This window comes from Cherax quadricarinatus, chromosome 88 (assembly GCF_038502225.1).
Source record: "Cherax quadricarinatus isolate ZL_2023a chromosome 88, ASM3850222v1, whole genome shotgun sequence".
In the NCBI taxonomy this organism is placed as follows: Eukaryota; Metazoa; Arthropoda; class Malacostraca; order Decapoda; family Parastacidae; genus Cherax; species Cherax quadricarinatus.
In genome coordinates, this window is record NC_091379.1 from 6,453,567 (window position 1) to 6,469,123 (window position 15,557).

Below are 15,557 nucleotides of genomic sequence, written 5' to 3' on the forward strand. Positions count from 1 at the left end.
TACATGTACAAGGTATACAGATTGCAGACCATAGCTGAGATCATTGACATACTACTATATAGAAAGCCCCTTCTTATGCAGAGCATTTCGGGCAAATTAGGTCAGTTTTTGTTCCAGGATGCGACCCACACCAGTCAACTAACACCCAGGTACCCATTTTACTGATGGGGAACATAGACAATCGGTATAAGGAAACACGTCCGATGTTTCCACCCCTTCGCCGGGAATCGAACCCGGACCCTCGCCGTGTGAAGCGAGAGCTTTTGCCACCAGGCCACGGGGCATGTTTCTTTACACCTGCTGTCCCTGTTCACCTAACTATAAGTAATTACCTGGGTGTTAGTCGACTGTTGTGGTTGGCATCCCAAGAGGGTGGTATTATACCTTAGATAGGGCCGGGTTTTGAAATGAGTTGAGGTAGGATAACAGCTCTTAGCCTATTAAATTGATGTGTAAAAAAATAAAAGAACTCAGCTTCGTTAAACTCAAGAACCAACAAAGTCGATTAATTTCCGAGTATCTAGTTGCTGCTAGGTAACGGGCATCAGATGTTAGGAGACTTGCCCATACCTGACGTCTCGTTAAGGGTTCGACCCCAGGTTCTTTCAGTTGTCAGCCAAACTTACTACCACTGGGCGTTAATCGATCGTTGTCAGTCGCATCCCAAGGAATCGTCAAGTACTGCTGCAAACCAGGTATACCACTGTCCAACAAGGTATCATTACAAATTGAGTTTCAGACAGGTATTATGGCGTGAACCATCTACTTACACGCAAACATTGTTTATTTTCGTCTTATACAGGTTGGTAAGTGGGATTGTGTGACTCACATGTGACTTATTTTTATTGTTAAAAGCCTATCAGTAGTCGGTCAAATATCTTAGGTCAATCCCGAATTGCTTTTTAAACTAAACTGTGAATTCTTTTAGTTAAAATTATGCCTAAAATATCATGGCTTCTCAAAGTTTTCTTATATGGATGGAAGCCAAAGAAAGCGTTGCATGTATTTATGGGTAACTAAACTAAATATGCGTAAGGCTCTATTATTTTTGGGCTTTATTTCTTAATATCTGCAGTGTTTGTGTGCTAATGCCATCTTCTTAATTTTTACCTAAGATTATTTGTAATGTTATTGAATGGATATTTGAGGGGTTTCATTGTACTGGGAATGGGGGATAATCAAGTGTGATCCAAGGAGAGAGAGACGGCGACTCCAGTTACTTGGATCAAGAGTCCTTTGTCGTTGCAGAATTGTTCTTACTCCGAATGAACTGAAGACTGATTGCTTAATGGAGTTTCAATCCTGTTTACTACACGATGGTCATTAAGGCTAAACGTGGCCTTTTCACCATAGACAAGAATAATCACTAAAATGGGGATTAAACTTTTAGCATACGTAGAGAAATACACCTCATTGAATATACTCTATAAATTTAAAGATTAGTGCTTTCTGAATTAGCTATATTTCTGCAAGAAACGCTGTTGTTAATTTTGACTTTTTGGGTTATCCTAGGTAATTTACACTATGTATGATAATTGTACTTATGTACAAGGCCTGGTCGTGGACCGGGCCGCGGGGGCGTTGATCCCCGGAATAACCTCCAGGTAACCTCCAGGTATGTGTACCTGTGTCTAAATAAACTTACTTATTTATTAGCACGATAACAAACAAGACGCAGTTTATAATATATATATATATATATATATATATATATATATATATATATATATATATATATATATATATATATATATATATATATATATATATATATATATATAGTAGGTTGGTAGACAGCAACCACCCAGGGAGGTACTACCATCCTGCCAAGTGAGTGTAAAACGAAGCCTGTGATTGTTTTACATGATGGTAGGATTGCTGATGTCTTTTGTCTGTCTCATAAATATGCAAGATTACAGGCATGTCTTGCTACTTCTACTTACACTTAGGTCACACTACACATACATGTACACATTTATTTATACACACTCATCTGAGTTTTCTTTGATTTTATCTTAATAGTTCTTGGTCTTATTAATTTTCCTTTTATATCCATGGGGAAGTGGAATAAGAATCTTTCCTCCGTAAGCCATGCGTGTTGTAAAAGTCAACTAAAATGCCGGGAACAATGGGCTAGTAACCCCTTTTCCTGTAAAGATTACTAAAAAGAATAAGAAGAAGAAAATTGTCAAAGTGGGAAGTCTGAATGTGCGTGGATGTTGTGCAGATGATAAGAAAGAGATGATTGTGGATGTTATGAATGAGAAGAAGCTGGATGTCCTGGCTTTAAGTGAAACAAAGCTGAAGGGGGTGGGAGAGTTTCAGTGGAGAGGAATAAATGGGATTAGGTCAGGGGTTTCAAATAGAGTTAGAGCTAAAGAAGGAGTAGCAATAATGTTGAAGGATAAGCTATGGCAGGAAAAGAGGGACTATAAATGTATTAATTCAAGGATTATGTGGAGTAAAATAAAGATTGGATGTGAAAAGTGGGTTATAATAAGCGTGTATGCACCTGGAGAAGAGAGAAGTGTAGAGGAGAGAGAGAGATTTTGGGAAATGTTGAGTGAATGCGTGGGGAGTTTTGAATCAAGTGTGAGAGTAATGGTGGTTGGGGATTTTAATGCTAAAGTGGGTAAAAATGTTATGGAGGGAGTAGTAGGTAAATTTGGGGTGCCAGGGGTAAATGTAAATGGGGAGCCTTTAATTGAGCTATGTGTAGAAAGAAATTTGGTAATAAGTAATACATATTTTATGAAAAAGAGGATAAATAAATATACAAGGTATGATGTAGCACGTAATGAAAGTAGTTTATTAGATTATGTATTGGTGGATAAAAGGTTGATGGGTAGGCTCCAGGATGTACATGTTTATAGAGGGGCAACTGATATATCGGATCATTATTTAGTTGTAGCTACAGTTAGAGTAAGAGGTAGATGGGAAAAGAGGAAGGTGGCAACAACAAGTAAGAGGGAAGTGAAAGTGTATAAACTAAGGGAGGAGGAAGTTCGGGTGAGATATAAGCGACTATTGGCAGAAAGGTGGGCTAGTGCAAAGATGAGTAGTGGGGGGGTTGAAGAGGGTTGGAATAGTTTTAAAAATGCAGTATTAGAATGTGGGGCAGAAGTTTGTGGTTATAGGAGGGTGGGGGCAGGAGGAAAGAGGAGTGATTGGTGGAATGATGAAGTAAAGGGTGTGATAAAAGAGAAAAAGGTAGCTTATGAGAGGTTTTTACAAAGCAGAAGTGTTATAAGAAGAGCAGAGTATATGGAGAGTAAAAGAAAGGTAAAGAGAGTGGTGAGAGAGTGCAAAAGGAGAGCAGATGATAGAGTGGGAGAGGCACTGTCAAGAAATTTTAATGAAAATAAGAAAAAATTTTGGAGTGAGTTAAACAAGTTAAGAAAGCCTAGGGAAAATATGGATTTGTCAGTTAAAAACAGAGTAGGGGAGTTAGTAGATGGGGAGATGGAGGTATTGGGTAGATGGCGAGAATATTTTGAGGAACTTTTAAATGTTAAGGAAGAAACAGAGGCAGTAATTTCATGCACTGGTCAGGGAGGTATACCATCTTTTAGGAGTGAAGAAGAGCAGAATGTAAGTGTGGGGGAGGTACGTGAGGCATTACGTAAAATGAAAGGGGGTAAAGCAGCTGGAACTGATGGGATCATGACAGAAATGTTAAAAGCAGGGGGGGATATAGTGTTGGAGTGGTTGGTACTTTTGTTTAATAAATGTATGAAAGAGGGGAAGGTACCTAGGGATTGGCAGAGAGCATGTATAGTCCCTTTATATAAAGGGAAAGGGGACAAAAGAGACTGTAAAAATTATAGAGGAATAAGCTTACTGAGTATACCAGGAAAAGTGTACGGTAGGGTTATAATTGAAAGAATTAGAGGTAAGACAGAATGTAGGATTGCGGATGAGCAAGGAGGTTTTAGAGTGGGTAGGGGATGTGTAGATCAGGTGTTTACATTGAAGCATATATGTGAACAGTATTTAGATAAAGATAGGGAAGTTTTTATTGCATTTATGGATTTAGAAAAGGCATATGATAGAGTGGATAGAGGAGCAATGTGGCAGATGTTGCAAGTATATGGAATAGGTGGTAAGTTATTAAATGCTGTAAAGAGTTTTTATGAGGATAGTGAGGCTCAGGTTAGGGTGTGTAGAAGAGAGGGAGACTACTTCCCGGTAAAAGTAGGTCTTAGACAGGGATGTGTAATGTCACCATGGTTGTTTAATATATTTATAGATGGGGTTGTAAAGGAAGTAAATGCTAGGGTGTTTGGGAGAGGGGTGGGATTAAATTATGGGGAATCAAATTCAAAATGGGAATTGACACAGTTACTTTTTGCTGATGATACTGTGCTTATGGGAGATTCTAAAGAAAAATTGCAAAGGTTAGTGGATGAGTTTGGGAATGTGTGTAAAGGTAGAAAGTTGAAAGTGAACATAGAAAAGAGTAAGGTGATGAGGGTGTCAAATGATTTAGATAAAGAAAAATTGGATATCAAATTGGGGAGGAGGAGTATGGAAGAAGTGAATGTTTTCAGATACTTGGGAGTTGACGTGTCGGCGGATGGATTTATGAAGGATGAGGTTAATCATAGAATTGATGAGGGAAAAAAGGTGAGTGGTGCGTTGAGGTATATGTGGAGTCAAAAAACGTTATCTATGGAGGCAAAGAAGGGAATGTATGAAAGTATAGTAGTACCAACACTCTTATATGGGTGTGAAGCTTGGGTGGTAAATGCAGCAGCGAGGAGACGGTTGGAGGCAGCGGAGATGTCCTGTTTAAGGGCAATGTGTGGTGTAAATATTATGCAGAAAATTCGGAGTGTGGAAATTAGGAGAAGGTGTGGAGTTAATAAAAGTATTAGTCAGAGGGCAGAAGAGGGGTTGTTGAGGTGGTTTGGTCATTTAGAGAGAATGGATCACAGTAGAATGACATGGAAAGCATATAAATCTATAGGGGAAGGAAGGCGGGGTAGGGGTCGTCCTCGAAAGGGTTGGAGAGAGGGGGTAAAGGAGGTTTTGTGGGTAAGGGGCTTGGACTTCCAGCAAGCGTGCGTGAGCGTGTTAGATAGGAGTGAATGGAGACGAATGGTACTTGGGACCTGACGATCTGTTGGAGTGTGAGCAGGGTAATATTTAGTGAAGGGATTCAGGGAAACCGGTTATTTTCATATAGTCGGACTTGAGTCCTGGAAATGGGAAGTACAATGCCTGCACTTTAAAGGAGGGGTTTGGGATATTGGCAGTTTGGAGGGATATGTTGTGTATCTTTATATGTTTATGCTTCTAGACTGTTGTATTCTGAGCACCTCTGCAAAAACAGTGATAATGTGCGAGTGTGGTGAAAGTGTTGAATGATGATGAAAGTATTTTCTTTTTGGGGATTTTCTTTCTTTTTTGGGTCACCCTGCCTCGGTGGGAGACGTCCGACTTGTTGAAAAAAAAAAAAAAAAAAAAAAAAAAAATATATATATATATATATATATATATATATATATATATATATATATATATATATATATATATATATATATATATATAAACTATTGTATTCCCTGGTTGGTTGGTGGCTCAGGAAACACGTACAACTCCAATTAAAAATTTTATTTATAAAAGCTATGGTAAGGGCGGTGGAGGTGATGATGGAGTATTAGCAACAACAGCTGTGGCTGCTGTTGTTGCTGCTTCTCACACAACACATTATGAATACATATACTTATCTACATATTGTGCACGCTCTAAGTATTTTTACCAACTGATATTAATGTATTGTGTATCAAATAAATTCAGATTATCTATATCATAAATTATACATATACATATACGTTTTAACGCGTACTTACTTTTTTCTGAACAAATAATTTTTCACTGCACAATATGATCGACACCCGCCATGCGAGTGTGAAGCTGGTATACATAAAATGATGTATGGCTTCAAGTAGCGAAGAGTGATAAAAATATAACATAAATATCCCGAGGAATGATTGAGTGGATGAAGCAATGGAAGATGATTGATGTGGAGCGCTGGGATGGCACGACTAGTCCACCTCCTCCATTCGTGAAGCATCCTCCTCGTCGCCCTCCAGAGGAGGCATGTCATCGAGTGGGTTAGTGTCCTCAGGAATGTTGAGGGTGTCATCGTCCTCGATACCCAATCCTAAATTAATCATCCTGTAGATCCTGGCGGCGTGCACTCCCGGGTCCTCCAGGTTGAATCCAGAAGCCAGAAGGGACGTCTCGAAAAGAAGCATAACTAGATCCTTAACAGATTTGTCATTTTTGTCTGCATCAGCCCTCTGTCTGAGGGTTTCTATAATACTGTGGTCTGGGTTGATCTCTAGGTGCTTCTTGGCAGCCATGTAGCCCATGGTAGAAGTATCTCTCAAGGCCTGGGCTTTCATGATTCGTTCCATGTTGGCTGTCCACCCATACTGTGAAGTCACTATGCAGCAGGGAGAAGTCACAAGACGGTTGCTCACAACCACCTTTTCTACCCGTTTGTCTAGGATGTCCTTTATCACCTGTGGAACACAATGAGTCTCAGATACACTAACGAAGTAATGTAATACTCAGTGAGAAACCTTTATATATGTACTATATATATATATATATATATATATATATATATATATATATATATATATTCAACAAGTCGGCCGTCTCCCACCGAGGCAGGGTGACCCAAAAAAGAAAGAAAATCCCCAAAAAGAAAATGCTTTCATCATTCAACACTATCACCACACTCACACATAATCACTGTTTTTGCAGAGGTGCTCAGAATGCAACAGTTTAGAAGCATATACGTATAAAGATACACAACATATCCCTCCAAACTGCCAATATCCCAAACCCCTCCTTTAAAGTGCAGGCATTGTACTTCCCATTTCCAGGACTCAAGTCCGACTATATGAAAATAACCGGTTTCCCTGAATCCCTTCACTAAATATTACCCTGCTCACACTCTAACAGATCGTCAGGTCCCAAGTACCATTCGTCTCCATTCACTCCTAACACGCTCACGCACACTTGCTGGAAGTCCAAGCCCCTTGCCCACAAAACTCCTTTACCCCCTCTATCTAACCCTTTCGAGGACGACCCCTACCTCGCCTTCCTTCCCCTATAGATTTATATGCTTTCTATGTCATTCTACTTTGATCCATTCTCTCTAAATGACCAAACCACCTCAACAACCCCTCTTCTGCCCTCTGACTAATGCTTTTATTAACTCCACACCTTTTCCTAATTTCCACACTCCGAATTTTCTGCATAATATTTACACCACACATTGCCCTTAGACAGGACATCTCCACTGCCTCCAACCGTCTCCTCGCTGCTGCATTTACCACCCAAGCTTCACACCCATATAAGAGTGTTGGTACTACTATACTTTCATACATTCCCTTCTTTGCCTCCATAGATAACGTTTTTTGACTCCACATATACCTCAATGCACCACTCACTTTTTTTCCCTCATCAATTCTATGATTAACCTCATCCTTCATAAATCCATCCGCCGACACGTCAACTCCCAAATATCTGAAAACATTCACTTCTTCCATACTCCTCCTCCCCAATTTGATATCCAATTTTTCTTTATCTAAATCATTTGATACCCTCATCACCTTACTCTTTTCTATGTTCACTTTCAACTTTCTACCTTTACACATTCCCAAACTCATCCACTAACCTTTGCAATTTTTCTTTAGAATCTCCCATAAGCACAGTATCATCAGCAAAAAGTAACTGTGTTAATTCCCATTTTGAATTTGATTCCCCATAATTTAATCCCACCCCTCTCCCGAACACCCTAGCATTTACTTCTTTTACAACCCCATCTATAAATATATTAAACAACCATGGTGACATTACACATCCCTGTCTAAGACCTACTTTTACCGGGAAGTAGTCTCCCTCTCTTCTACACACCCAAACATGAGCCTCACTATACTCATAAAAACTCTTTACAGCATTTAGTAACTTACCACTTATTCCATATACTTGCAACATCTGCCACATTGCTCCCCTATCCACTCTATCATATGCCTTTTCTAAATCCATAAATTCAATAAAAACTTCCCTACCTTTATCTAAATACTGTTCCCATATATGCTTCAATGTAAACACTTGATCTACACATCCCCTACCCACTCTGAAACCTCCTTGCTCATCCACAATCCTACATTCTGTCTTACCTCTAATTCTGTCAATTATAACCCTACCGTACAATTTTCCTGGTATACTCAATAAACTTATTCCTCTATAATTTTTACAATCTCTTTTGTCCCCTTTCCCTTTATATAAAGGGACTATACATCCTCTCCGCCAATCCCTAGGTACCTTCCCCTCTTTCATACATTTATTAAACTTATTCCTCTATAATTTTTACAATCTCTTTTGTCCCCTTTCCCTTTATATAAAGGGACTATACATGCTCTCCGCCAATCCCTAGGTACCTTCCCCTCTTTCATACATTTATTAAACAAAAGTACCAACCACTCCAACACTATATCCCCCCCTGCGTTTAACATTTCTGTCATGATCCCATCAGTTCCAGCTGCTTTACCCCCTTTCATTCTACGTAATGCCTCACGTACCTCCACCACACTTACATTCTGCTCTTCTTCACTCCTAAAAGATGGTATACCTCCCTGACCAGTGCATGAAATTACCACCTCCCTTTCTTCCTCAACATTTAAAAGTTCCTCAAAATATTCTCGCCATCTACCTAATACCTCCATCTCCCCATCTACTAACTCCCCTACTCTGTTTTTAACTGACAAATCCATACTTTCCCTAGGCTTTCTTAACTTGTTTAACTCGCTCCAAAAATTTTTCTTATTTTCATTAAAATTTCTTGACAGTGCCTCTCCCACTCTATCATCTGCTCTCCTTTTGCACTCTCTCACCACTCTCTTCACCTTTCTTTTACTCTCCATATACTCTGCTTATCTTATAACACTTCTGCTTTGTAAAAACCTCTCATAAGCTAACTTTTTCTCTTTTATCACACCCTTTACTTCATCATTCCACCAGTCACTCCTCTTTCCACCTATATATTTAAAAAATTAGTGCGCATTGTGACTGTGGAAAGTGATTAATATAATTTTAATGTGATTGCAATGATGACATGAATCTCGTTAACATTATCTTGCTTAATTTATAGGTCAAAGAATTTAGTCATCACAGAATCTGCTCCTCTAGATTAAATGTGAGATAAAAGTATTTTACTATTTTACGTGTAATGCATAATCTCTCACCTTGCATAGATTTTCCAATTTCTGCTTCTGTTCCTCTAATTTCTTCTTCTCCTCCTCGTCGTCCGGAAGCTCTAGACCTTCCTTGGTGACGGACACGAGCTGCTTGCCGTCGTATTCCTTCAGTTGCTGGATGCAGTACTCGTCGATGGGGTCAATCATGTAGATTATTTCAAAGCCTCGCTTCTTCACCCTCTCGACGAAGGCAGAGTTAGCAACAGCATCGCGACTCTCGCCAGTGATGTAGTAGATCTGCTTCTGATTCTCCTTCATGCGGGAGACGTAGTCCTTCAGGCTGCTCATCTCATCACCTGATGCTGAAGTGTAGAATCGCAAAAACTCTGCCAGTTTCTTGCGGTTGGTGGAGTCCTCGTGAATGCCTAGCTTGATGTTTTTGGAGAAATTCTCGTAGAACTTCTTGAATGAGTCTTTATCTTCCATGAGCTCCTCAAAGAGTTCCATGGCCTTCTTCACCAAGTTCTTGCGGATTACCTTCAGGATCTTGTTCTGCTGAAGCATCTCACGAGAAATGTTCAGAGGAAGATCTTCAGAGTCGACAACTCCAGTGATGAAGTTGAGGTATTCAGGGATGAGCTCCTCACAATTGTCCATGATAAATACACGTCGCACGTACAACTTGATCTTGTTTTTCTGTTTTCGGTTCTCAAAAAGATCAAAAGGTGCCCGGCGGGGAACAAAGAGAAGCGCACGGAACTCCAGCTGGCCTTCAACACTGAAGTGTTTAATTGCTAAGTGATCTTCCCAGTCGTTGGTAAGTGATCTGTAAAACTCTCCGTATTCCTCCTGTGATATGTCATCTGGGTTGCGAGTCCACAGTGGCTTGGTCTTATTGAGTTCCTCATCCTCCATGTACTTCTCCTTCACTGTCTTCATTTTTTTGGCTTTTACGGTGCTTTTATCGGCCTCGTCATCTGCACCCACGTCCTCCACCTTTGGCATGTCATCTGTCTTGGGCACCTCTTCATCCTTCTCCTCTTCATCATCATCAGGGATTTGCTGAATTAGTGAAGATTGAAAATAAACGTTAATAACGTGGCATTAAGGGGTAAATTACTTAAACCAAGTTATACAAAGAAATACAATAAGGGAAGCGGTATATATTTGATGAAGTTTCATCCGGTCATGGCCTATCCAAAATCAAGGTCGTGTTTGGAGACAATCCATGACTGATTTGTTTGATATTTTTCTACATTTCTTCAGTGATCTTGACAACTTTTCTACCTCTTTGCATTATGGGGAAGACATGTCTTTGAAGTGTTATAAATGATTTTAGTAAATTTGGAGTGAGAATACTGAGAAAAGGAAAACTGTAAACTCATAAAACTAAATGGGGGAAATCTAGTGAACTGTAGTATGGTGTGTAGTGCCTTACCTTCTCCCGTTCCTTCTCCACCAGCAGCTTGATGGGGTAACCAATAAACTGAGAATGCTTTTTGACCACCTCCTTGATGCGTCGCTCCTCTACGTACTCAGCCTGATCCTCCTTCAGGTAGAGTGTGATCTTCGTCCCTCGAGCCAGAGGAAAACCTGGAGTACACATAGCATTGTTATAAACACAGACGAAAACACACAAAGCTTTGGGAATACACAACGAAGTTATATACATATCTTTCGTATATTAAGTGCCTGTATGAAGTAGATTAACACCTGGGAACTATCAAGTAAATTTTAAAATCTTAGCCAGCATTAGTCATTAAGATACAACAGTACACTGACAGGAATGAGAGATAATATACTTTGTGTGAACATATTTAAGCAATTTAATATATGAAGGAGTGTGCACCTACTCTATTCTATGTAATAGCTACATAGTGGGAACAAAAAAATTAGCTGTTTCTTTTTCATTTTCCATCTTGCAAAATGGGTTACATACACAGAGTTGGAATCTGTTAGCCTGAGCTTGGAGACTTAATAGGACAATGCGTATAACGTCAAATATCCCATTAGTCATATATTCTCTTATGTGCGAACAAAAGGGAGTAGAATGTTATACTCACTTTTGTCAGGACGTATGGTAAAGGAACCACCAGCAGCAGACTCCCAGGTGTACTGCTCATCGTCGTTGTGTTTAGAAGTGACTACGACCTTGTCAGCCACCAGATAGGCAGAGTAGAAGCCAACACCAAATTGACCAATCATAGAAATGTCTGCGCCTGCCTGCAGTGCCTCCATGAAAGCCTTGGTGCCTGACTTTGCGATGGTACCCAAGTTGTTGACCAGGTCAGCCTTGGTCATGCCCACCCCCGTGTCGATGATGGTGAGTGTACGCTCGTTCTTGTCCAGCTCGATCCTGATAGTGAGGTCCTTGCCGGTGTCCAATTTAGAGGGGTCTGTAAGCGATTCATAGCGAATCTTGTCCAGAGCATCAGAAGAGTTGGAGATGAGTTCTCGAAGGAAGATTTCTTTGTTACTGTAGAAAGTGTTGATGATAAGGGACATCAACTGGGCGATCTCCGCCTGGAAAGCAAAGGTTTCCACTTCTTCCATTGTTTCTTCAGGCATCTGCGAAAGCACAAGAATGACGGACGTGAGAACAGGGCAAGTACTACTAGGATACTCTCCCTTCCCCTGCCTATCGTTTAGTATACGGAGAATCGAGCCGTCATCACACTTATACTTAATCACACCGATTAGTACGTAAATAACCCGCATATAGGAGAGAGGTGGTGGTGACGTCTCGGTCTGACTTAGACTATTTACAAGTCTCCTTGTTATTTGTTCATTGCTCCGGTCACGGTATTGTGCTTTTTTGTTCTTTACACAGATTTAGTATATAATAATAATAATATCAACTAATAATGACGGAAGGTGTGAAAGTCATTATTTCCTGCCTTTAACTGGTGACATATATGCAGTGCTACCTGTTCATTGAAAAAGTTAAGGATGGAGTGGTTATCGCCAGTGACGTGTCAGTTCTTTGGGCTGCAGTGTATCGTCTTTGCTGCATTATGTTTATTCCGTGTTGTCCAATAAACTCGCCTCTGGACAAAAATCTAAAAAAAAATAAAAGTTGTGGTACTAATCATCACATCCTGATCTGTTCTATCTATTGTTTTACCTAGCCTGTCTATTCGTCCTCCTATTTTAATGGGCCATCTAAATGACAAGACCAGTGTCACGAAGCACTTGCCCTTGTTCCTGACGAATAAAATAATAATCGTCCTCCATCCGTCACCTAGCAGCTGGGTGTCTGTGAGGGCAGCAGCTGGATGTGTGTGAGGGCAGCAGCAGGGTATCTGTGAGGGCAGCAGCTGGGTATCTGTGAGGGCAGCAGCTGGGTGTGTGTGAGGGCAGCAGCTGGGTGTCTAGGTAGGGTCCTCCTCTGGGCCGCCACCCGGGGTCCCAAAATAGCCTGACCAGCGTGGAGACCTCGTGGGGAGGGATCAATGCATCCACCAACTAATATAAGTTTTCAACATAACATTTCCTTTCGTCATCAGTGTCATGTTCATGTTCATTGTGTAACTGTGCCCATCACCCCTGTAAACAATTCATTGAAAGTGTAACTTGCTTAAGAGAAAGTTGGGGCCCAGTCCCCGTACTCATTATATGCCTTTATTATTTCGACTATCGTCCAACATGAGTATGGGCTGCATACACAATAAATCAAACTTCAATTTATTGAACGGTTAACATCTTCAAATTGAAATTAGATCATATTTATTGACATATAACACTAAAATAATGAATACACTTTATTCTATACAACTATTATTATCTTCCATCTATATACTTGTACCACGTATTTACGTTTCCTTGTTTAAACACTCGCAATTTACGGTTAAATTATGATGATTATAGTGTTCAATAGTTACGTCCTTGGTAGACTAAATAATGATTTTCAGTCCACACATTTCGAGTAAGCATTGTATAGGGATGTGCCACTAGGCACTTTGTAGTACCTTTGAGGAGTTTCGAGTCTTACTACTCTCGGAGCCCGGCCATGAACCAGGCTCGTCAGTAAAGCGACATCACACCGAGCGAATGAAAAGTCACAATACCGTGACTGGAACAATACACAAATAACCCGCACATAGAATGGAACTTGTGACGACGTTACAGTCCGACTTGGACCATTAAACACGTGTAATCTACCTTGTCCATAATTAATGTCGCATTTGCTTTGTCTGCTTTCGTTAGGTGAAGTCTAGAGGAAAAATAAACATGCACGCGCCTATTAATGGTCCAAGTCGGACCGTAATGTCACACAATTTCATTCTGCGACACCACACATTATAACATTAAAATCCTTCACTGATACTCACCTTGTGTGTGTGTGTATTTCAGTAATTAATGACACTCAGGAGATGCGGAGAGTAGCAGCAGCAGGTGCTGTTGTAGCCGTGGCAACCGGTTTGAGTGAGGGGGCACCCCACCTCCTGCCTTAAATACCCCTCAGCCACATGCCCGCCATTGTACTGCCAAAGACTCTTCCAGAAATATATAGTAATGCCTGGCTCACGTGATAACTCAGCTCCTACTCGAATATTATTAGATGTACTTAGCTTTGCTAGTATCATTCCTAGCTTGGGAAAGCTAGTAATGAGGGAATGAGGCGAGGTGGAGGAGTAAGAGTTTGAGAATCATAGACGACATGATCACTCTTGCCACCGTTGCTTTAACAAAATTAGTTTTGCTATCAAATTAAAAAACAAAGTTATAAAATAACCAGTAAAGCGAGGCACGATCAGAATCATTTACCCAGCTGGGTTAAAATTCATGATGTATTTAAATTAAAGTAACATTCCCCATGAAGAAATGGGTGGATTATTGAGTAGTGGCAGCAGTGAGGGAACACTTCATAGAATCATCTAGACGAGTCAAGAAACGTTGCCGGAAGTGACGATTTAATGGCGGCGGCGCTGTTGCCAACGTTAAACTTCCGCTAGTCCTTTTATTCATTGGGGAAGAGTGGGAGGGAGTTCTAGAGCGTTAAATCCGTAAGGGTCATGCAGCACCTTTGGGAAATGAGATAGCTTCAGTTCCCTGGATCAAGAGTCCTTCACCTTGAAGATATGTACGCTTAGAAGTCTGAAACGTACATACTCACGCACACGTGTGTGTGTGTGTGTGTGTGTGTATATATATATATATGTGTGTGTGTGCGTGTGCGTGTGTGTGTGTCTCAAGAAATCGTAATGACACGATTGCAAATAAACCATACCCCCGGCCGGGATTGAACCCGCGGTCATAGAGTCTCAAAACTCCAGCCCGTCGCGTTAGCCACTAGACCAGCCAGCCACAATAAGATTCATCCAACTAGGTATATTTCTACACCATAGGAAAGTTAGCACAGGCACCTCTGTGACCACAAATGCAAGTTTTTACAGACGAATCTCCAGCTAGCGTGGCCGTGACGAACTCTAGCTCAAGTCCCTTCACTGCCGTCAACATGCAAGGCAGGTCCAAGTCTCCTACTGGCTTAAGCCAATGCCCCAACCTAGCCAGGTCAGGTCACATTCACTTAAGGAACACGACAACTGACCTAGTAGCACAAGCTAATCAGGTCCAACTCACACCCACCCACGTGTATTTATCTAAAAATTAATTTTTACATTGACAAACGTATAATAGAAAATTTTAGAAAAGATTTAATTTTAAGAGTTCTTGCTAATTGACCAGTTTTACCTATTCGGCACATTTTATGTGTACTCACCTATTTGTGGTTGCAGGGGTCGAGTCTTAGCTCCTGTATGTATGTGTGCGCGCACGCAAATATCGCGAACGAGGTAAACAAAAGATAAGATATAAAACAACCACCGGAGTTGAATGATAGTTCTAGGCCTTTCGTGTTGCAATCAACACATCAGGAGCTTGCAATGTTGCAGAAGTGAGTAGGTCCCAGCAAATTCGTTCGGTGGAATGTTCTTGCCAAGAATCATTATTTATGGAGAATCGCTTAACCCATAGCGGTTAAGCGCCTGGGGATGGGAGGAAATAAAGTTCAATCCAAGAAAAGGTAAATAGCCCAATTCCTTGGATCAAGAACCCCTAAATGGTATCAAAAAACCTCCCTTGAGGAAGGGAGGTTTGAACCGGCAAGAACCTCAGACATGCGCCTGGAGTATTCCAGGGATCAATGCCCTCGCGGCCCAGTCCACAACCAGGCCTCTCAGTGGATCAGGGCCTGATCAACCAGGCTGTTACTGCTGGCCGCACGTAGTCCAACGTACGAACCACAGTCCGGATGATCCGGCACCAATTAAGTATCCGTATAACTCCCACTTAAAGGCCGCCAGGGGCCTATTGGCAATTCCCCTTATGCATGGT

General features: G+C 40.9%; 1 protein-coding gene across 1 annotated transcript; it reads right to left on the reverse strand.

Moving 5' to 3' along the window:
* Positions 1-5,601: 5,601 nt before the first annotated feature.
* LOC128698513 (heat shock protein HSP 90-alpha) lies at positions 5,602-13,693 on the reverse strand. The gene is made up of 5 exons (XM_053790769.2): positions 13,553-13,693; positions 11,285-11,789; positions 10,660-10,814; positions 9,270-10,283; positions 5,602-6,533 (listed from the first exon to the last, which is right to left on the reverse strand). The coding sequence occupies exons 2-5, from the start codon at positions 11,787-11,789 to the stop codon at positions 6,051-6,053; spliced, it is 2,157 nt and encodes a 718-aa protein (XP_053646744.1). The 5' UTR covers positions 13,553-13,693; the 3' UTR covers positions 5,602-6,050.
* Between the last annotated feature and the right edge of the window lie 1,864 nt (positions 13,694-15,557).